This window comes from Fukomys damarensis, unplaced genomic scaffold (assembly GCF_012274545.1).
Source record: "Fukomys damarensis isolate Sample0158 unplaced genomic scaffold, DMR_v1.0_HiC HiC_scaffold_4, whole genome shotgun sequence".
Lineage (NCBI taxonomy): Eukaryota > Metazoa > Chordata > Mammalia > Rodentia > Bathyergidae > Fukomys > Fukomys damarensis.
Genome location: NW_022900916.1, coordinates 26,539,175 through 26,561,137, shown reverse-complemented (window position 1 = coordinate 26,561,137; position 21,963 = coordinate 26,539,175). Strand labels below are relative to the sequence as shown.

The window sequence follows — 21,963 nt, the reverse complement described above, 5'->3', positions numbered from 1 at the left end:
TTTTTTTTTTTTTTTTTTTTTTTTTTTTTTTTTTTTGGTACCAGGGATCAAACTTGGGCTTTGCAAGGCAGGCAGCAAAACCACTGAGCTAAATCCCCAGCCCACTGCAAAATTCTTGAGTGCATTATTACTAAATAGGTGAACAGTTCATAAAACTGGGCTAAGGTAAAACTTTTTTGTTGTTGTTTTGTTCTGTTTTTGGTACCAGGGATCAAACTCAGGACCTTGTTCTTATGAGGCAGGCGGTGGTGCCACTGAACTAAATCCCAGCCCTTGATTTAAGAATACGTGGAATTACACTGGTTTCCTTTTGTGTGGTCTAGGGTTAGTGGATCATAAAATTACCATAGATCCAGTATATCTTATTTTTTCTAGTTTATGCTTAAGAATGGAGGGTCATTCTCCAGCCTACAGACTTGTCTCAGATAGGACCGAGAGGCACAATTTCCCAAAACATATAGTTGGTTGGTTCTTTGTAATAATTTCTTCCATCGTAGGCTAAGAACACAAACCCAAAGGCCAGTATAGGAAAGCAGTTCTTAAAGATCAGAATAGTGTACATCTATCAACTCAACCATTGGATGATCTATATTGAATTAGATATGCATATCACCTTATTTTTTTAGACTATTAAATAATGACCTCTGTCCCTGGGTCTGCATCAGAATGACCTGTGGAGGTATAGAAATAGCAAAGCCTGGCTTCATCATATATTCCAACATAATGCATAGATTTGGGATAGTGCTTAGGTATCAGCATTTAAAAAAATTCTCTATATCACCTAAGTGCAAAGTTGCAATCCACTGCTCAGTTAAGTCTGAACCATACAGAGCTCAAAGTTATAATTTATATTTGGCAAGATCCTGGAAGGTACATGCTTTGTATGGAGCATTAAGGATAGATCATATGTGTTGACTCTTGTACTTTTAAGAAATTAAGACTCCTAGTCAGGATAAGGCAGTTCATGGATTGGCATCCACCTACTATGCCAGAATGGACCTGCTTCACCAACTCTACCTTTTTGTTTTCTGGAGAACTGTTTGAGAAAACTTGTCATGATGATTAAGTGTGGGAGGGGGGACTGGTCAGATACTATTTGCCATACTCCACTGAAGTAGCATCCAGGCAATATGTCTCAGAAATGAGACGGGATTTCCTCCAAATCCCGACAGATTTATACAAGAGGCCTCAAGGCTCTGTGCTGTGGGTAAAATATTAGTTTGTAGAAGTGGTGGTTAGACCTGTGTATTGAAGTCACTTGGAGAACTTGTTCAAAACAGTTTACTGAGCACCTCTCTCTGTTTCTGGTCCTTAGTCTGGGGTAAGTTCTGAGATTTTTGCCTTTCTAACAAGTGCTGGTGCTATCTCTGCTACTCCTCTGGGGATCATCATTCTTTGAAAAAAGAGGGTTTTGGCTTCCTGTCATCTTCCACATTGTAGACACAACTAGAATGCTTAGTTCAGGGTAAGAAAGGTTGAAAACTACCGGCTACATCAGTTTCTCAAACTTTACCATGCACAAAAGTCCCCCAGGGAATTTGTTAAAGAATGTGTTAAGGACTGGGGGTTTAGCTCAGTGGTTCCGCTGCCTGCCTTGCAAGCACAAGGACTGGAGTTCAATCCCCGGTACCAAAAAAAAAATGTGTTAAACATGTAGGCCTGTCTCTAGATAGTCTGATCCAAGTCATGTAAAGTGGAGAAAAATCTGCACTTTACGTAGAGGTCTAGAAGATTTTGAAGTAGCTTTGAGAAGCTGGTCATGACTGTGCAGTCATGGGAGCTTAACATGGGTTGAAGAATAGGTGTCCAGAAATGCTAGTTAGTGAACACATTAATAGGCTGTGGAGAAGCCTTCGGTGCCCTTGGTACTCTTGTCCAAGCATGCCAAGTATGCCTTGAGAGCAGACCATCGCCAAGTGTGACTGACTTGAGCAAAGACAGGGTTGCGTGCCTGTGCAGCCTAGGGATGCTGTGACTAAGGAAGAGTCAGCTGGTGAACATTGCTTCCCAGAAATACCACAAAGAAGCCAGGTGTGGTGGCACCCTGTAATCCTAGCATTCTCGGAGGCTGTGGCAGGAGGATCACAAGTTTGAGCCACGCCTGGGCAACTTAATGTCCCAAAATAAAAATTTTAAATAGGGCTGGGAATGTAGCTCAATACAAAGACCCTGGATTTATCCCCAATACCCCCCCAAATTAACATGAGGTAACTTAATAATAATAAAAATATAAATCCTGGAATTCAGTAAAAGAGCCCTATTGAGAAGAAGGAAACCTAGCTTTTCTGCAGTCCTTGTGACCTGACCGTCTTAATGAGCAGTGAGGGTCAGAAAGAGAGAAGAGGGCCTCCAAGGCCAGGGCAAGCATAGTGTTAATGTAAGGACCAAGTTTTCAGGTCAAGATGGGCTCCCTCTGTGCCCCTTACCCAGAACAAAGCTGCAAAACTTCCATTCTGTATAATTCCATTCTGTATGATAGTTTCCCTGTGTTTCTATTCCTCTTTTTAGGGCAAGCTGTCTTAGGGCATCTCCACCCCGTTTCTGTTCCTCTTTTTATGATCTAAAAATAAATTCTTCCTGCTTAAAATAATCAATATTTTTTAAAAAAAGAATTAATAAAATTAATTTATCCAATATAAATATTAGTCACAGCTTATATAGGTAGCCACTGCTAATATAGGCATTAGTCACTGCTTACATATGTAGTCTTTGTTAATTATAAAATTTGTTTAATCAAATGTCTTTAAAAAAAGAAATTAATTCTATAAACGTTCCAGTAAGTGCCCTCCCAGTACCCCTCAAATATCCAATAGTAAGCAAAAACTAAAAATAGAACCTATAAAAGGAAAAAGTCTCCCTAACCCTATACAACCCTGCTTCAAAAATGGATCTGGGCTCTCGGTCTGAAGCCGCTGTGACGGTGACACCCGAGGGTCCAGGCTCAAGCTTGCAATAAATTCCTCTTGTAATTGCATCGGACCTGACTCCTTGGTAGTCTTTGGAAACTTTGTGACTTGGGCATAACATTAACAATCACAGTGTGTGCAAGGCAAGGGAGGGGAGGTACAGTGGTACCGCAGTACTTTCATTAATTGGTTCTGGGAGGCCTGGCAAGTACCAAAAAGTACAAGTACCAAAGAGACTGTTTTGATGGAACAGGCAGCAAATCAAGAGGCAGATGACACTGACTCGACAAGTTGTAGCTCAAACATCGAGTACCAAACAGGTACTGGAGACAAAATTTCACATGAAAATGTGTTGAGTACCAATTACATGAGTTTCAAAGCCTGACTCTAATTGTCTTCTTTTCAGTCTGGCTGGGCCATATTGCATCTTGTTTTTACATCAGGGGAGTATTACCAGCTCTCTAGTAACTTAAACTGCATGAAGGTGTGACAGGTCACATGAGAAAAGTCTGATGAAAATGAACTTTGTTCTGGAGAAGGAAATATTTGCTGGTGAGAGGTGGGAATGGGGATGGGTTTCAGTGTAGGTTATGATAAAAAAAAAAAAGGTTGATCTTATCCTCCATAGTACCAAAGGCCAAATCTCAGGCATGGAAATAACAGACAAATTCAAATTCTAAATACTGAGAAACTAGAATAGTGAAACGGAGTGCCGTGTTTCTGTCATAGGTTGTGGTCGAGCAGTGATAGCCTGGTGGTGTTAGAGAAGGAAGTTTGCTTTGCTTTAAAAAGCGGGCTTAGAATACTCTCTTGGGTTTCCTTGGTGGAATGATTGGTATTTTTGTACTTTTTGTTCTGTTTACTCAGTGGTGGCACATAAATGTTTAAAACACAAACAGAGCACAGTGCTACTGTCAAGCATGGTCTCATAGAGAATGCTACATTTCACACTTGTATCCATGTGTATTTCTTTTGCTGGATGAGGTCTGAGCAAATACTATGATCTTCCTTGAAAAAATGGCCTCTGAAGAGCTGGGAAAGACCAGGGGCAAAAGTTTGCATTCTGTGGGCACCTGCCAGACTCAGGAAGCACTTGAATCTCTGGGCTCTTGAGCCTTTTCTTCCCAGAAGAGATTGCAGTGCAAAATGTTGTGTTAGGAGTTTTTCGCTGTTGAGATAATGGGAGTGGAGATTTGTTTGGATACTGATCCTCAGTGTTCATCCCCCCAAGAACAGTCAGATATTGGCTCCCTGTCCAGACCCTTGTTAAGGTAGATCAGCCAGAGCTTCACACAGGTCCTGGACTATTAATCAGTATCTGAGGTTATTGTGATTAGAACCTGTTCCCAGAAACCTCTGGTCCTGAATCTCTGCTCTGAGGCTCTTTGAACCGACTAACAACCTAAGACCTACTTCTAATTATTAATTTTTTTGGGGGGGGTACTGAGGTTCGAACTCAAGACCTGGCATTTACAAGGTAGGCATGGTGCCACTGAGCTTAATCCCGGTCCCATTAATATGTATTTTTAAAATCAGGGTGCTTTAGAGGAAGCCACTTAGAAAAAGATGAGTATCTAGGATTAAAATAATTCCTTTTACAAGAGACCACAAATGAGTACCCTGTTAAAATTTTTGGCATTAATTATGTAATTTATGTTTTATTGGGAAATTGCAAATTTGCTGGAACTTTATGCTCTATGATCTTCAAGAGAGTTATTTCCAACTGTGGAAGCAAATCTGTTCCTCAGGTCCAACCTGGCCAAGTGTACACATGCAGACCCTCAGGCTAATGGATTAATAAGAAGCTGTATTATATGTCACTGTTTCCAATCTACTAGTTTACAGTAAATTGCTTTTTTAGACAGCCAATGGTGATAAATTATGTGGCTTTTATCTTTTGGCATTAATTTTTTTCCAAACTAAGCATGCTGCTTTAATGATTTAAAAATAGTCTATTCACACTTGTGGTCAGATTCAAGGAAATGTTAATATGTTGGAAGACACAAACATTTAAAAATTCTGTGGAGTCCCTGTTTGTTTTTGATGGAAGGAGGCATGTAGATTCTTACCATATGCTGCATATGCCAAGAAAGGGGGAAATGGATTCATGTCTATTGAGTCTCCATTTTATAGAAGCTAGACACTTCATACTCATTTTCTCATTCAATCCTCACAGTTCTCTGAAAGGTGGATATTATTATTCCCCACATTATACATAAAGACCAAAGCATATAGTTCATTTGTCAAGGTACAGTATTTGTAATAAGGAAGCATCAATGCAGACTCAGCTGGCTCTCTCTGAGGCACATATGTTGTGTACACATGTCTTCTTTCCATCTTTTCCCAAATAAGATACTTTTTTCTAAATGACATTTGCTTTAAAAGTAAGTTATAAATTAGCCATAGCAAAATAATTGTTACTAATTCTTCCCCATGTTTTGGTGGAAATCCATTCTCTTCACACCAGTGGAAGCCCCAGGTTGCCATGTTTTTGAATGACTTATCACCATTTGGCTTTCAACTGCAACACTGGTTTTTCACCCAGGGCCTAGCACTTCAGCTTCTCATGGGCGGGTGGCAGTGGCGAGAGAGGAATCTGATCATCTAGCAGTCCCAGAAGGACAGTTTTAAATTGGCCTAAGTGCGTCCACTTTTCACACCTAGTTGATTTGATGGCCTTGCTCCCTGATTTAAAGAAAAGGGAGAGTTGCGAGTTTTCCTCCTCAACCTGGTGGTTTGCAGACATGAAAGTAGATCTCAAAGTGAATTCTACCACACACCAAATACATTTTGGAGGCAGAACACCCAAAAGCAGCCTTAGAACCTGTTTGATCTCTCCAGCACGTTGGCAAGGACACCGTGCTCAGTGCTCTTCAGGGATCAGCCCTGGGGCCCCCGGAGCCTTTCAGGAAGACTGCAGAATGTTCTGCTTCTTGATTTGGGTAAAGAGTATGTACTTGCGAATGTGAAATTCTGTATGTACTCTTAAAATCTGTTCATTTTACTTTACTGAAATTATACTTCATTAAAAATAGGTGGACCTGTGATGAATGTGATTGTCATGTATATTAAATTATACCAGGAAAATTAACAAAGTTAAAAAAAAATAGGTGGAAATAAATTATCATCCTTAAGCTGTTTGAACTTTGTGCCCAGGAAGCTATTACATTTTTTCCTAACCAGTGAATCCCTTGATTAGACATTTTCCACTGCAGGTTCACTGGGTGGGGTGAATACACTCAAAGAGCTTTCACAGGTATCCACCTAATCCTCGCAGGGACCCCTGAATCAGCAGCCTGGGCTCCTGGCCCCATTGCCCTCTTAAAAAATTCATCATGGCTGTTTTCCTAGGTCAGCACAATGAAGACAGCTACTTGAATAGCATATACCCCTCCATTGAGGTTTCTTGGGGTTCCTGCCAAGTCCTTCCCTCTGGTGATCCAGCCCAGGCTGCAGAGTCCACTCAGGTGGAAATAATAGCTGGCTTTGTCCAAGTGACCATCCTGGCACCAAGGTACCTTAGTCTTGGGCTACTGCTGCCTTCATTGTTTAGTCTTCTCCATCTAAGTATATCCTTTTTCCTGGAACTTAACTTCTTTTGTCCAATAAGCCACCCTTGTCCTGTAAGCTGAATTTTTGCTGATACTAGCAGCAAGGCCCTGGGGAATGAAATAGATATATTTCCCTGGCAGTAATCCCAGGTTTTGCTTAAGGTGCAAATGTGAGAGGAGCTGTGGGTTCCTTTTTCCCCTGAAGGGATCAGAGGCAGGGATGGAGTGCTGGAAGAAGTCCTAACCATAAGGACTAACTTTGATGAGAATCAGATTTGGCCCACTAACAATCTTGGCTTAAATAGTTGTCCCCTTGAAAGTGAGACTGGCAAGGTCAAGAGATAAAGATTCTGCAACAATGCATAAGATTCTAATAAGATTACTGACATTTAGAAATTTGAAGAAAGGAGCTAAAGGTGTAGGGAAGGTGTGATGCGTAGGGGAAGAACAAAAAGGGAAAAGAAAAAAATGTGAGAGAATGAAAAGATGAAAATAAAGTGTTTGTAGATGGGGAGGGGAGGAGGGGGTGAAGGGAGGGCAGAGGTAAGGGGAAAAAATGAGAATCAAGACTTGCCATGTAAAGGTACATGATCCCAACAATGAATGTAACTGTACTGTATCCCTAAAATGTACCAATAAACTCAATAAAATTTAAATTTAAAAAAAAGATAGCCCTTTTTTAGCAATTGCCTCTATAACAGGGTTATGATATTCTATTTTTTAAATCTCTCTCTCTCTCTCTTTTTTTTTGATGTACCGGGGATCGAACTCAGGCCCTTGTGCTTGCAAGGCAGGCAGCAGAATCACTGAGCCAAATCTCTGGCCCTGATATTCCATTTTGGCACAGTTTTTGAATTCCTGTGACTCTTATTTTATTCCCGATTTCTCTCCTTCACATTTCATACTCTAATATACTCTGTTTTATCAGAACCTTAGTCCTAAAAAAAAAATTCAAAAACTTGAACACACACAAGTAGAAGTTTTTTGTTTATATTCTTAATCTGTTCTGGATATGTTGCCATAGCAGAGTAGTCCATACACATTCACACAGGCACACACATGCACATAGGCCCAGACACGCACACACACACACACACACACACACACACACACACACTTACATGCATTATGTTTTTTTGGATTTCCATCAGGTTAGTTACATGTTTATTAAACAAGCTAATGACATATCTTTACAATTTATTGGCAGTTTGTAACTAGATCAATTTGCTTCTAATTCAAATACACTTAGTCATGCTCTAGTCAGTAGAGCTAACTTTATGAAGAGGCTGGTGTCGATTTGCTTTTGGTCTTATTTATTGTAAGATTCGACCTATTATGAATATAAAAAGGAGTGTGTGTGTGTGTGTGTGTGTGTGTGTGTGTGTGTGTGTGTGTGTGTGTGTGTGTTGTGGACGGTAGTAAAATTGTAGTGGATTTCTTTGGCTATAGGTGCCTTAATTTATTTTCTGAAGTTTAGACATTTTCCTTTGTTGTTTTGTAGTTTAAAGAGCTCAATATTAGTCTGAGGCAGGAGGACTGCTGTGAGTTCAAGACCAGCCTGGGCTACATAGTGAGTTCTAGGTCAGTCTCAACTACATAGTGAGACCCTGCCTCAAAAAACAAAACCAAAAAAATAAAAAATAAAATAAATAAATACAGAGCTCAATGTCAGTGAAAGCCTAGAAGATTTGAGTATTTAATAATTAACCAAAAGTTTGATATTCTATCTAACTAGTCAGTTTCCAGACAATTATATAACATTCTTCTATTAAAATTAAACTGAACATTAGCAACTGTATTGACTGGATATAATTTTTCTTACTGTGGTTAACATGCAGAGGAAGTTGTAGAATTTACTTTAATTTAACATGTTAAATAAATACTTGAGGGCTGGAGATTGAGCCCAGTGGTTCTGCCACTTGCCTTACAAGCACAAGTTCCCAAGTTTGATACCCGGTTCAAAAAACCAAAAAAATCCTTGACTTTCTGAAAGCCAAAAGCAAACCAATTACTTATCTTAATTCAGGGATGTGGATACAGATGGTCATTCTGGGGCTTTACTCCCTGGAAACTGGGAAGCCCTACATCAAGATAATACTCCCAAAGAGCTGCGGAGGTGCCAGGAGGCAGCCCAGCTAGCTGGCAGTAGGGGTATCCCTATCCAGCTCTCCAGCTTTCCAGCACACCAATATGTGGCAACTGCTGTTATCATCATACCTGGACAGAGTGGGCCAGTTTTCAACACCATGTTCAAAGGGCTGGGATAGTGGCCTGATTTAACCTCTTGCCAGTTATGTGATTGCAAAAGTGACCTAACTTCTGAGATGCCTAATTTTTTTCTTCATAAAATAAATATAATACTCTTTCATTACACTATTGATTAAAGGAAACAACACTTGTTTGGCAGTAAATAGTATATACCTAATGAATTACCATTTTTTAATCATTAATATGCTAAGATAGAAAATTCTACTTTCCCCTCACAGTTTTTGTTACATTGTGTTGTAGGGTTTTTTTGGTTTGTTTGTTTTGCTTTTTGATACCAGGGATCGAACTTAGGACCTTAACATTTATGAGGTAGGTGCAGCAACACTGAGCTAAATCCCTGGCCCTTACTCTCAATGAGGGCTCTAGTATTTCCATGTGCTTTTCAACATTAGTTACTGACTTTATTTTTTGTTGTTATTGTTATTCTTTTAGCTATCATAGGGAATGTGATATAGTATCTCATTGTAGCTTTGGATATTTTACAGTACTGATTTGGTATGCGTATGGACTTAAATTTCTTTCTTTTCTTTTCTTTTCTTTCTTTCTTTCTTTCTTTCTTTCTTTCTTTCTTTCTTTCTTTCTTTCTTTCTTTCCTTCCTTCCTTCCTTCCTTCCTCCCTCCCTCCCTCCCTCCCTCCCTCCTTTCTTTCTTTCTTTCTTTCTTTCTTTCTTTCTTTCTTTCTTTCTTTCTTTCTTTCTTTCTTTCTTTCTTTCTTTCCTTTTTCTTTCTTTCTTTCTTCGACAGGGTCTCACTATGTAGTTGACACTGACCTGGAACTTGCCCAGGCTAGTCTCGAACTCCCAGCGATCCTCCTGCCTCAGCCTCCTGAGTGCTGGGATTACAAGCATGCGCCACCAGGCCCGGCTGAATTTAAATTTCCATATTAATATTCTTGGGCCAACACACTGAAGGATACATGAAAAACCACCTATACAAAATTTCCAGTAAGAGGAAGGAGTAAAGCATCTTTTCCTGCACAGATTCTCTATAGCAAAGCACAAGGGCTCTGTAATCTGTAGAATGGATAAGCCACTTGCAGATGATTTGTGCCTGGGCATGATGATATTTGATACCTCTGACCTCTCTAATTCCTTTTCTTTTGGTTTTAGGGATTTCCTTTGAATAATCAAAAATGTTTTTCAATTTATTGGATAAGAGCTGAACTACCAGCCTGTGTGGGACTCCATATCCTCTGCTCCACTGCCTTTGGATGGCATTTTGACTGCATCAAGGCCAAGTGACCAGCTGCCCATGATGAGTGATGAGAAGAACCTCGGTGTATCCCAAAAATTGGTCTCACCTTCACGGAGCACAAGTAGCTGTTCCTCCAAGCAGGGAAGTCGACAGGTAAAGTTTAACTCGTGCAAATTTTATGACACAGATTTAAATTACTGGGAAATTTTTAGGTTAAAATGTGCACATTTACTTGGAAAATCCTACTTCTACATTGAAGAACATTTGCTTTCATCTTAACTCTATGAGGAGAGTCAGTTATACATAATATTTAATAATTTAGCTTGCATACTTACCTGAGAGGAAGAGCTATATTTGGTTCTTTGCATTACTTTTTTCAGTCTTTACAACTCAATGCAGGTATTAATATTCCCCTTTTCCCTATAAAGAAGCTGACTCAGAATGACCAGGTTACTTGCCCAAGGACACATAGCTAGTAAGTAGCAGATGAGAAACCAAAGCTTTGTTTGGCTCTAGGACCCATACTATATACCCTGCTAACCAAAATAAACAAAAATCAGTTTTCCAGTAATTTTAACATCCACCCCCGCACACTTCCTTCCCTTCACTAAACTTCTAGTAGTTTGCAACCACAGAGTAACTTTAAATCTTATCTCTTTATTTTTGTAATGGGTTGAGGGAACCAGTTAACAGGAAAAAAAAAGTCAAGAGAAATTGAGTAAGAGAAAGAAAAAAGTGAACACAGGACTTGAGGAATTTCTAAATAACTGTCAGGTAGTTATATGTTGCTTCTTGATTTCCTTTCTAATAAATTTCTGTTGGCAGAGTTTGTTGGTTTTTACTCAATGGTAATAAATGCACATTAATCATTATGACTCTTCCTACTTCAGAGGGGGCTACTGAAACATCAGATTTGTAATCTAAGTGGCTTCTGAGCTTTTCACTGCCTGCTGGCTGTGTTGGCATTGCCTTTGCCCCATGGGAAGTTCTGGACTTGGTTCCAGATTCAGAAGCAACAACTGAGCAATCTTCCACCTCAGGCACGCACACACACTTAGGTTGCTTTGGTGCAGAGCTCTCTATCTGAACGTTGCCTGGCATAGAGGGCTGGCAACCCTTGAATCTGAGATTCTAGACAAATTAAGAGTTTGCCATGGGCCTGATATCTGGAGAGCCCTTTGAGGGGCTTAACCTTTGAGGGGTTAAGAAGGAGCACTTTGTCAGCATTTACTTGGGATTTAAATAAAATGACTAAAATTAATCATTGGCTAATACATCATGGCTCCCTGGAGTTCTATTTTCATGAGGTTAACTGTGCTTTCCTGCTTTGCCAACTTTCCACAGGGGGTTTTCTCTCCTAAAGCCAAAATTGAAGTAGGGATTCCAGTGGGATGTGTAGTTTTCCTCTCTGCCACGCCCCTTTTGTTCCTAGTGTCAGCTCTTATTATTTGCTCCTTTGAAGAAGGGAGAGAACTTGATTCATTGAAGTTCCAAGTACTGACCACAGCAGAGGAGCCTGAGCAGCTCAGTGAAATCTTCCATTTCACTACTACAGAAACTTTTTTTCAGTGTTTTGTCTGCAATTGATCTGATTTTTATAGTGCTTTTTTTATTTTTATTTTTTGAGGCTATAGCATAAAGGTAAGAAGAGTATGCTCGAAGCCTCACTGTTTTTTCAGACTTTGAATACTGAGTCACTCAATCACTTCATCATCAGGTGGTCAGCTTTTATATTTAGGATCTCTCGCTTTCCTATGCATGTAAGTTGTTTATAAAAGTAAATACTTAACATTTTTTCTGTAGCAGAGGTGCAAAATGCAATATATTTATTTCTCCTTTAGCATAATTTTAGTCAAGACAGTTCATGTTTAATTTTCAGGTTCATTTTCTTAGTCTATCTTCTGTTATATGCTCTGTCAATAAAAATGTCCCAAGCTAGGCACCATGGCATATGACTAATCCCAGCACTCTGGCAGTTAGTGTAGGATGTTGCAAGTTTGAGCCCGGCCTGGCCAATTTAGGTACTTAGCAAGACCCTGTCTCAAAATAAAAAAAAGATTGGGGACGTAGCTCAGTGTAAAGGCCCAGCGCTCAACCTCTGATACTGTGCTAAACAAGAAGTGCTCTGACCAAGGATAGCTAGAGCTAGATCCCCATTTGTGTTGTTTTCTTTGGTGGTCCACATCTACTCTGCTTTAGCATACTAGTCCAAATCAAGCGCCAGTCTTTCCACAGACTGATGGGACAGAAGACTTGGAAGCTGTTACTCTTTGTCTCTTGGGAGTCACAGCTGTAGTTAGTTATCTGTCAGTTGCTAAATATAGTGATGACACTGCATTTCCAGCCACATCACTGGAAAGTATGAGTTAAACATTTAGATTTCCATAGTAAGAAATTTAATTTGCGGAATTTTACACTATAACTGAAGATAATCTGTGCAGTCACCTCCTTGTTTTTAAAGCTCCAGTTTAACATCATTTCAGGTTGTTGTATATTTTCCTTTCTCCTAAAGGGGATCCCTGCGAAGCTGCTTTTATTGGCTGCTGTTTGAGGTGCTAGTTTTTTTTTTTCTGTACTTTGGGATTATAGTTAGAGAGACTCCTCTTGCATTGGTTTGCAGGAGTTCTTTCTCTGCAGTCACCCTGACTCCTTTAGGGATTTGCTGTTGCCACTTCCTTCTCCAAGGACCTCTGTTCAGAGCCAAGTGTTACGTGCTCAGCTAGGGGCTCCATTTTGGTGATGACAGTGGAGTATCTAAGATCTGCCACCAGGCCAGCAGACAGTACAGCCCATGTCCAGTTGAGAGACTGTGGCTGCTTCCTTTTTGTCCCTGGGCAAACACATTTGAAAAGCCCCCCTTTTGTCATATTGTGGGGATATCTCTATGCATATTGTTTTATTTCTAACAGTGAGCCCGGCTCAGATCCCAAGCTTTGTCTGGGGCCACTTTTAGCCCTGATGGTCCACAGAAATAGGTTAGCATACTTTGCATCTGTACTTTATATTTTATTTCTGATCAATGGAGATACTTGCCATAGTCTTTTTTCACCAACTCTATTGAGGTATATAATTGGCAAATAAAAACTGTATATTTACAGTTAAACAGTGTTGTTTTGATTTATGTATATAATGTGTGATGATAACCATAGTCAAGCTAATTATGTATCCATCACCTCACATAGTTACTCTTGGGTATGTGTGCAAAAACATTTAAGATCTATTCTGGTAGAAAATGTCAAGTGCAGTTGTCCCTTGGTGTCAACTGAAGTGTTGGTTTTAGGATCCCCATACATACCAAAACTCTGAGGATGCTCAAGTCCCTAGTATAAAATGGCATATTTTTTTCATATAGCAAATACATATTCTCATGTATTTAAAATCATCTCTAGATTACTTATAATACTAAATATGTCAATGCTGTGTAAATACAACTACTGTATTGTTTAGAAAACAATGACCAAAAAAGTCTGCTTATGTTCAGGTACAATTTCTTTTTTCAAATATTTTCAAACTGTGGTTGGTTGAATCCATGGATACAGGCACCAATGCTCAAGTGTATGTGATACAGTATTATTACCTGTATGTAGCACATTGTACATTAGATCTCTGGAACTTACTCTTCCTGTGTAGTTGGAACTTTGTATTCTGACAAAGTAGAATGGCAGCGGGAAGGAGAATAAGAAGAATTAAAGTATGCTGAGTACATGTAATTACTCCCTAAGATGAATATAAACATCATGTACTAATAAAAAATAAGTTAAAAATAAATGCCTGAACTTAAAACACCATCTTGGTCGGAAGACTTAGTCTTTGAAAGTTTTTTCCTTCTTTTCACTTAAATTCTCATCCATCCATCCAGGTGAGGGCTTCTGTATTTTAATCACACTGGATTTCTATTAAATTCCTTGAACTGCATTTGGTTTTATCCTTGTTTCTGGAACTGAACTTGAATGTAAATTTGTCCTTCCTACCCCAGAGCTGCTCTGTGTAGCCACTCCCCTAACCATACGTGTGTGTTAAAAGATCTTGCTTCCTTGGAGGAAAAAATGAGAGCTAAGTGAATAGTAAATATGAAGTACCCAGGCTAGCACATGGAAGACAGTGAGTGTGGGTTATGTGAATGAATGAATAAGCACGCAACTGCTAGGTAGGAAGATTACTATTCATAAAGCTCTGTACGTAGATGAAGTGAGTTAAGAGATATCTAAGTGGGAGGGAGAACTGCTATTTTAAAACCTTTAGAATATGAATAATCACAAATTCCTTTTGTCTTTTTCCCATTGCCCCCTTATGTTTCCTTCCTAGAATTTTCAAAATACATATTTCAGAAGCCAGATTAGGCCAAATAAAGATGAATGAATATGATTCGTCTTTACTGAAGGAGTCTTATACCTCTGAATTTTATTTCTTCAGCTAGTATCTAATAAGAACCTATGACTAAAAGGCCCTGAGCAGGGAAAATATGAGGTTACACAGTATTGTGCAGCTGACCAGACCATTACAAATAAGAAATCAACTCTGATTCAAAGACTATGGGTTTTAAAACAATCACAGCCTCCATTATTTTATGTGTCATTAATATTTGGCAGGAAAGTAAAAAATCAGAAAGTGAATCCCGCCTAAATAATTGAACAGTGTTTCACTCTCCATTCAGAGGATCTGAGCGGAGAGATCTATTGCTAGGTAGGTCTCCATACAACTGTGTACTTAGGTCTTGTCACCCTTCTGCCCCTGGGCTAATCTGAGGTGGCATTTGAGTTCCCTAGGGTCACCTGGTGAGAGTGTATTTATGCAGGCTATTAGATTGTGCTGCACTCCAGAGAGCACAGCCAGGCTGGGCTCTGCCAGAATCCATAGGACAGGTAAGTTGAATAGGGGAGAAGTTGCCAAGTTTGTTTACAAAGTGAATTAAAGCAATAATGTTCAAATGTTTATATATTTAGCTGAGTTTTGAAAATTCTTAGTCTCCGGTAATTTCTTTTAATTTGTCGTATCTTTAGAGGTACTGAAATTTCCAGCTGCCTTTTGTATGTGTGGCCTGAATAAACACAAAACCACTTGAGGCAGAGTGACCTTGAGACAGTCCTAATTGTATCACATTGTTCTGTGATGTTGTCTTAGTTTGTTTTCTGTGGCAATAACAGAATTCTTGATATTGGGTGACTTATTAAGAAAATAGTAGTTTATTTAGCGTATGCTTCTAGAGTTCAGGAAGTCCAGGCATGTGTTGTTGGCATCTGCTTATCTTCTTGGGAGGATATCATGGTATGTCCACTTGTGGCTAAAGCAAAAGGGACAAAACACAAGGGTTAGTTTCACTTTATCACAACCTGCTCTATGTGACTAATCTAGTCCCAGGAGAGTAAGAACTGAGAACTCACCCCACAAGAAAAAGCATTCGTCCCTCTTAACCTAATCACCTCTTAGAGGCTCCATCTCCCAACGCTGCCACAATGACAGCCAAATTTCACCATGAGTTTCAGAGAGGACAAACCATATAGCAGGAAGTTACAGAACATAAAAGGCGATAAGCATGACCTCTGGAGCCAGATGGGCTAAGTTTGAATCTCAGGCTATTTATAAGCTGTTTGACCCTGAACAGTTTATATACCCTGTCTGTCTGAGTTCCCTATAAGGTTGTACAACTTGCTTAGTTAAATACAGCACGCAGGTAGGAAATGCTTTCGAAGTGACTTAACAAACCACCTTCCATAAGCAAGGGGTCCCAGGAGCCCCCAAGTATTCCCCATAGTTGATGGTGGCACAGTCCAGAGGCAGATGGCTTGGCAGGGCTCTAGGATGTGCAGAGAGGAAAAGTCAGCAAGACACTCTAGAAGTTAAAACTATCTTTATAGCTCTTAATATCCTTTCACATTGTGTCTTTCAAAATAAAACAACAAACACTGCATTGGTTTTCACACTGGAGAATAGATATGGCTGAGAGATATTAGCTAACCTGTATCACAAGACTAATAAGTGGTAGGGAACCAAGTTACAATCTGTAAGAACACAGGTTTCTTTAGATGTTATAAGACTCCTTTCAGAAGTTAATTCAGTTTGCACATGCGCTATATAAATGATTATTTAAATCAGCCCTAAAAGGTAATAAAGGAAAAAGAAAAAAGAACATGAGAAAATGAAAAAATGGAAATAAAGTATTTGTAAATAGGGAAGCAAGGAGGGGGTGAAGGGAGGGCAGGGATAAGGGAACAAATTGAGAACTGAGACCTGTCGTGTAAAGGTACAAGATCCCAATGATGAATGTAACTGTACTGTATACCTAAAATGTTCCAGTAAACTCAATGAGAAAAAAAACATTGGCCCTAATCAGCCAGCACCATGAAGAATACAGGGATGAGGATAACCAAGGAGAATGTAGCAGCCTGCAGTTCCCTGTTGGCCTGGAGCTGTCTTTTTCCGATTGGCCCAACAGAGAAAAACAATTAACTGTGTATGTCTTAGTTTTCCACATTCTTATTTTCTAGGCCTTTTGCTTCTCCTTACTGCTGACATTTTGGCCACATCTATGTTGTAACATTATACATTGGAGGTAGGAATGGTAAAGAAATTATTCAGTTCTCAATATATTTCCACATGCAGTGCCTTCTAAAGAAGTAAGCAAGCATTTGCCATCAGAAGAGGTTAAAGTATCTGCTATAGTGCCATATTTGAGTTGCCAAAGTGTCTTTTTTCTTGTCCATGTGCATACATGATAAACTCAGCTCAATTCTCCACTTAGAAGAGCAGGAGAACCTGAACTGAAATGCTTCTGGAAGTTGCTGAACTATCTGTATGGGTTGGTAGCTCTGGAATAACAAGTAGCAAATATATTTGGTTGCATTTTAGAAATGTGATGATAAAAACTACATGAGGAGCTTGAGAAAATAAATATATTTCTTCATGTGCAGTGGCATGGTGCAGGACACAGGGAGGCTGAGCCCTGACCCAGATATGCTGGTTGACAGCATAGCTCAGCAGCTGTGCAGTTGCTGGCATGTTCTTGAGAAACTATAGATGCAAATTTGAGCTGAACTGATGAAACAATTCTTTCCAGGGAGGAGAAAGTCTACTTCAGGAGTTTATGGTACTACAATGCTAACAGCTGAGAAGTAACTAACTGTCCAGGAAGTAGGACAGAGCAAAACAGAGGACTCCTAGAATAATTCAACATCCCTGTAAGGTCTACACACACCCTGGCTCTGACACCAGGTCTGCCTGTTTCCCTCTGCACCTGTACACAGCCCAAGTGAGTCACTGGGACATCTTTGGCCTCATGACCTCATGAGTCCTAGTACATCTTTAGCCTCATGGTCTCTCTTGCTCTGTGCAGTCAGCTGAATGGTAGCCCTCCAAAAGATATGTCCACACCCCAATTCCCAGAACCTGCATATATTATTTTATTTGCAAAAAGGTCTTTTGCTGATGTAATTAATGTAAGATAAGAAGAGCACCTTAGGTTATCCAGGTGAGCCCTATATTCACCAGCAAATGTCTTTGTAAGAAATATACAGACGAAGGGGATGGGGGTTTGGTTCATTGGTTCCACTGCCTCCCTCGCAAGTGCCAGAGCCTGAGTTCGATCCCTGGTACCCCACCCCCAAATACACAGAAGAGAAAATGTATACAAGCGAGGTGATGTGAAAATGGAAGCAGAGATCATTTGGAGGGATGCAGTTACAAACTAGGGAACATCATGATGTGCCATTAGCTACCACAGACGGGAAGAGTCAAAGAACAGATCTGCCATTGAGACCCCAGAAGAAGCATCTGTTGATATCTTGAGTTTGGATTTCTGGCCTCCAGAACTGCTAAAGAATAAACTTTTGTTCCAAACCATCAACTTTGTGAACTTGTGTCAGGGTAGCCTCAGGAAACTAAGGTACTCTGCTTCTCTTTGTGGCTTACTTTTTCTAAGTCCTAGCTCTAGACCTTAGTCCTAACTAAGGGGAGGTCCTGCCTTGGAGATTGGTCCTGAGTTCCTGCACCTGCTCTTGATTTACTTTCCAATTTGATGCTTACAGTTTTTCAACCTGTGATGTCTTTTTATTTTTAATGTGTGCTAACTTCTTGAGAGTCAGGGCTAGGCTTTTTATCTGTGTAATTTCCAATGCTGGTGCTGAGGTTTAGACCTTTGAGTAGGGACAGCCTTGTTGAGGAGCTCTATTAGTGCAGCTGAACTATACTAAATACTAAAATCATTCGTCCTTAGATTATTAGGGCTCTGTGGATCTTAATCTGTCACTAGGTTTTTAGTATGAGAACCAGCTATTCTTGAATAGTATTGGAAAACATACTACTGCCTTGGATCAAAGATAAGGAAGGGTTTATGGTGCTAAATTTCTGCTACCTATGCCTGGATCATTTTCACCCAGAGTGTGCCTCTACTTTGCAAATTTCAATTATCTCTGGAAAAGTAGTTTGGCACACTGTGACAAAGGACACTGTTATCAACTAGCAACATCCAGCAAGGGAGGATTTTCTGGAGGAGCCCTGAGTGCTCTGTAATTGTAGTGTGAAGTGAACGGAGACAGTGATTCTCACCAGTGCTCAGATGTGAAAGGGCAAGACCCTGCAATATGCCACTGCACGTTTCTTTAACTTAAAAGATATTAGAGAGTAAAACCTTAAAACAGCTGAATGATATAAGGAGCAAAAATGTTGCTACTTTCTCACCACTGGTCCTAGTTCCATTCACACAGGCACCTGGATTGGAAAGTCCCCGTCACCTTGTGGTGTGTTTCAAGGTATGGTGACTTAGCCCACACTGTACCCACAGGCTGGCGGTAGCCCTGGAAACAAGTCATTCTCAGAAGTCATAAAAAGGGTACTCAAACTGGTATCACAAGGCCTGAGTGACTCCTCAATTTCTTCACCTAAAGCAAATCATTTTACTTAGATGCCTCATCTATAAAACAAAAGCACTGGGTCGATAACTTCCACATTCTCTTTCAAACTCTGAGGTTCAAAAAGAATATTCCATGACTGGGTGGGAGGGGTCATAACAGTATGTTTTGGAGTTTTAAAAAAGTTCAGAAGAAGTAAATAGCATTTTTCTGTCAGTGTTATCATCTTTGTCTTGTCGGAGGCAGGCTTGTTCTGTGCAGGGAGTTGTTTTGGGGAGAGGGATAGAGCTGATGGATAGGTATCCATGTATTTTTGATCTTGTCCAGTCCAGAGTGGGCTTTCAGCTGAGAGGTTTGGTTTATGATCCCCCTACTCCATCCACAGATTAAGGTGGCTTCCAGTACTTGCTGGTTTGTATTCCCAGAGTAATTACTTTGGATCTTCAGTGTTCTTGTGAATAATACGAGGATAATGTTTTCATTATAGAATACCTACAAGGCAAACAGGAAATATTCAGTAAATAGAAGTCATTATTTTTATTATTGTCACCACTCCCATAATTATGACTTCAGAAAGCCTACCACCATGCAGGTGGGCTGCATGGCAGAGCAGAATGGTGCTCATGGGTTGGGGCGGTCTCCATTCACACCAGTAGCTATAGCTCTTACAAGGACCCTGTTTGCAGAGCAGAACATTATTACATGGAGAGGAAAGTACACAGGAGATGCTGTTCATGGCTTTAAAGGGATTAATACCACAAAGGGAGTATTTAGCAATACAGTATTAATATCTTCTAAGTATGTCTGAGGAACCCAAAAACATGCCAGAACAATTGCAGCCATAAATGCTGAATGTGTTATCAAAGGTGTAAAAATAGTCATTATATGTGTATTAAAGGTTTTCATTAATACTACTTTAATTATAAACTAACTTGTGGTCAGTAACATTACAGTAAGCATTTTCTCTTATTTGGAAACCCAAGATGGAAATGACTTCAAGTAGAGCCATGGAGCAAGAGAGCTGACAGCTCACCTTGTTTTCCTCCCCATTGTCATTATCAACCACTGCCAATGATACCCTTTGTTTCCCTCACCTCCTGTTTTTTATTTTTAAATCTTATTGAGTTTATTGGTACATTTTAGGTACACAGTACAGTTACATTCGTCATTGGGATCTTGTACCTTTACATGACAGGTCTTGGTTCTCATGTTTTCCCCATATCCCTGCCCTCTCACCCCCTGCACCCTCCCCTATTTACAAAGACTTTGTTTCCATTTTTTCCTTTTCTCATATTTTTTCTTGTCCTTTATTTCCTTTCCCCTTCTCTTCCCACTTCTACACTTTTAGCCCTTTTCTCCCTATTTCACATTATCAGTTATACAATTTACACTTTTAGTTTGTCACACCAGAGAAACTATCTGGTTTTTATAGCTTCACTCATGGCACATATGGTCTCCCATTATCTAAGTAATAAAGACCCCATTGTTTTTAGTGTGTAGTCAAACATTGCTGGGGAAATAATGAGGCTGGAAACACTTTGGGACTGGTTCTTCTGAGTATTTTAAGTGAGTATTTTGAGTATTTACTTTCCTTGCCATGCGTGGTATGGGATTGGTGAATCATGTCTCTGTATATGAAAGGAAAGAAAGACAGTGACTCTTACTCTGCATGTAGCCTTTAAAATCTAGGTAGGCTCTTCATTGCTTGATCTCCCTTTTTTTAATCATCTCACTTAGATCTTAAAGATTATACCTGAGGTTACTACACTGAAAGTACTGCTACTGTTTGATATAACATGAGCTTATGATACACACTTTAGAAGGGATCCCATAGCTCATGTATACTTGCCTCCCTCCCAGTCTTGGAGTTCCCTCTGTGGTGCCTTTGTAGGGTGGCCATCAGCCTCTGACAGCACTCCAGCAGCTGGGGAATTTCATCTTTGTTGTTGTTGCTTTTGGTTTTTTTGTTTGTTTGTTTTGAGACAGGGTCTCACTATGTAGTTGAGACTGACCTGGAACTCTCTGTGTAGCCCAGGCTGGTCTCAAACTCACAGCAATCCTCCTGCCTCAACCTCCCAAGTGCTGGGATTACGGGTGTGAGCCACCGTGCCCAGCTGGGAATTTCATTTTTGATAGAGCAGCCACATGGTTTTTGTTATTTTGAACAGCATTGATTATTAGGTAATCAGATAATCTGTCCTTTATGCAGAACTGGAATCTAGAGCCTTAAAACTCCAGTTCACTAATCTTTGTGTGTCCCTGGAGCCAAAGTCAAATCCCAATTCTTCAAGACAGCCTAGTCTTCTAGAGCATGGCCACTCTCAGTGGACTTGTGTCCAGTAGCAGGTGCAGAATCTCAGTCCTACCACCCACCTCTGAGCTGAAATGTATATTGTGACCTGTATGTTACCCAGGTGATCTGTAAGCACATTACAGTTTGAGAAACACTGAGCTCAATCTCATACATTGCCCTGCCACAACTTTTTAAAAAATTGCTATTGCTATCAGGCCTGCTGGTACTCAGAAAATCCCAGCTGAGAAAAGAATATTTAACAAGGCAAAACTCCAACTCAGTAAGTAAAATCTGAGTACTGAAAGTACAGAATTAGTCTGACATCAGTTAAAGTTGTTGGTCTGTCCATTGAAATTTATTGGCAACTATTTCCATGTGTACAATCATAAAGAATAATGTTGATGCTTGTTAATCTTTCTTGATAGGCTTATAAGATTACAAATGCTGTTGAAATCATTGAAGACAGATTAAATTAGGCTGCTGTGATTTAGTGCTAGGACTTGCGTTGTGATTTTTTAAAAACTAATTTTATTGGTATACTTTTGATATACAAAATACCACACTCATCATAGGAATTTGTACCTGTGTTGCATCTTAATTCTTTTTTTTTTCCCATTCCCTTCTTTCCCTTCAATTCTGTTCCTCTCCATTTACTAAACTGTTTCTATTGCTTTCCTTCCATTCTTTTTTATTTTTAACGCCTAATCCTTTCCTTCTCTTACCCTTCCCCTGTTGCCCTTTCCATTTGAACATTTCCTTCCTACTTCCCATATCCATCCTTCATTTAGATCCTTATTTACCCTTTGGGTTTCTCACACGAAAGAAACAATAAAATTTTTTTTTTACAATAAAATATTTAAACGTGTGTCTGATTTATTTCACTTAAAATTATGTTCTCGGCTGTGCCG

At 39.7% G+C, this 21,963-nt stretch overlaps 1 protein-coding gene across 5 annotated transcripts in view; it reads left to right on the top strand.

Annotated features, from left to right (window-relative positions):
• Osbpl3 (oxysterol binding protein like 3) overlaps positions 1-21,963 on the top strand; it is a 153,463-nt gene that overhangs the window by 55,853 nt on the left and 75,647 nt on the right. For all 5 annotated transcript variants that reach the window (XM_010628246.3, XM_010628243.3, XM_010628244.3 and 2 more), the window contains exon 3: positions 9,835-10,072. In XM_010628246.3, the coding sequence (XP_010626548.1) occupies positions 9,977-10,072 (96 nt within the window). In that variant the 5' untranslated portion in view covers positions 9,835-9,976. The remainder of the gene's footprint in view (positions 1-9,834; positions 10,073-21,963) is intronic.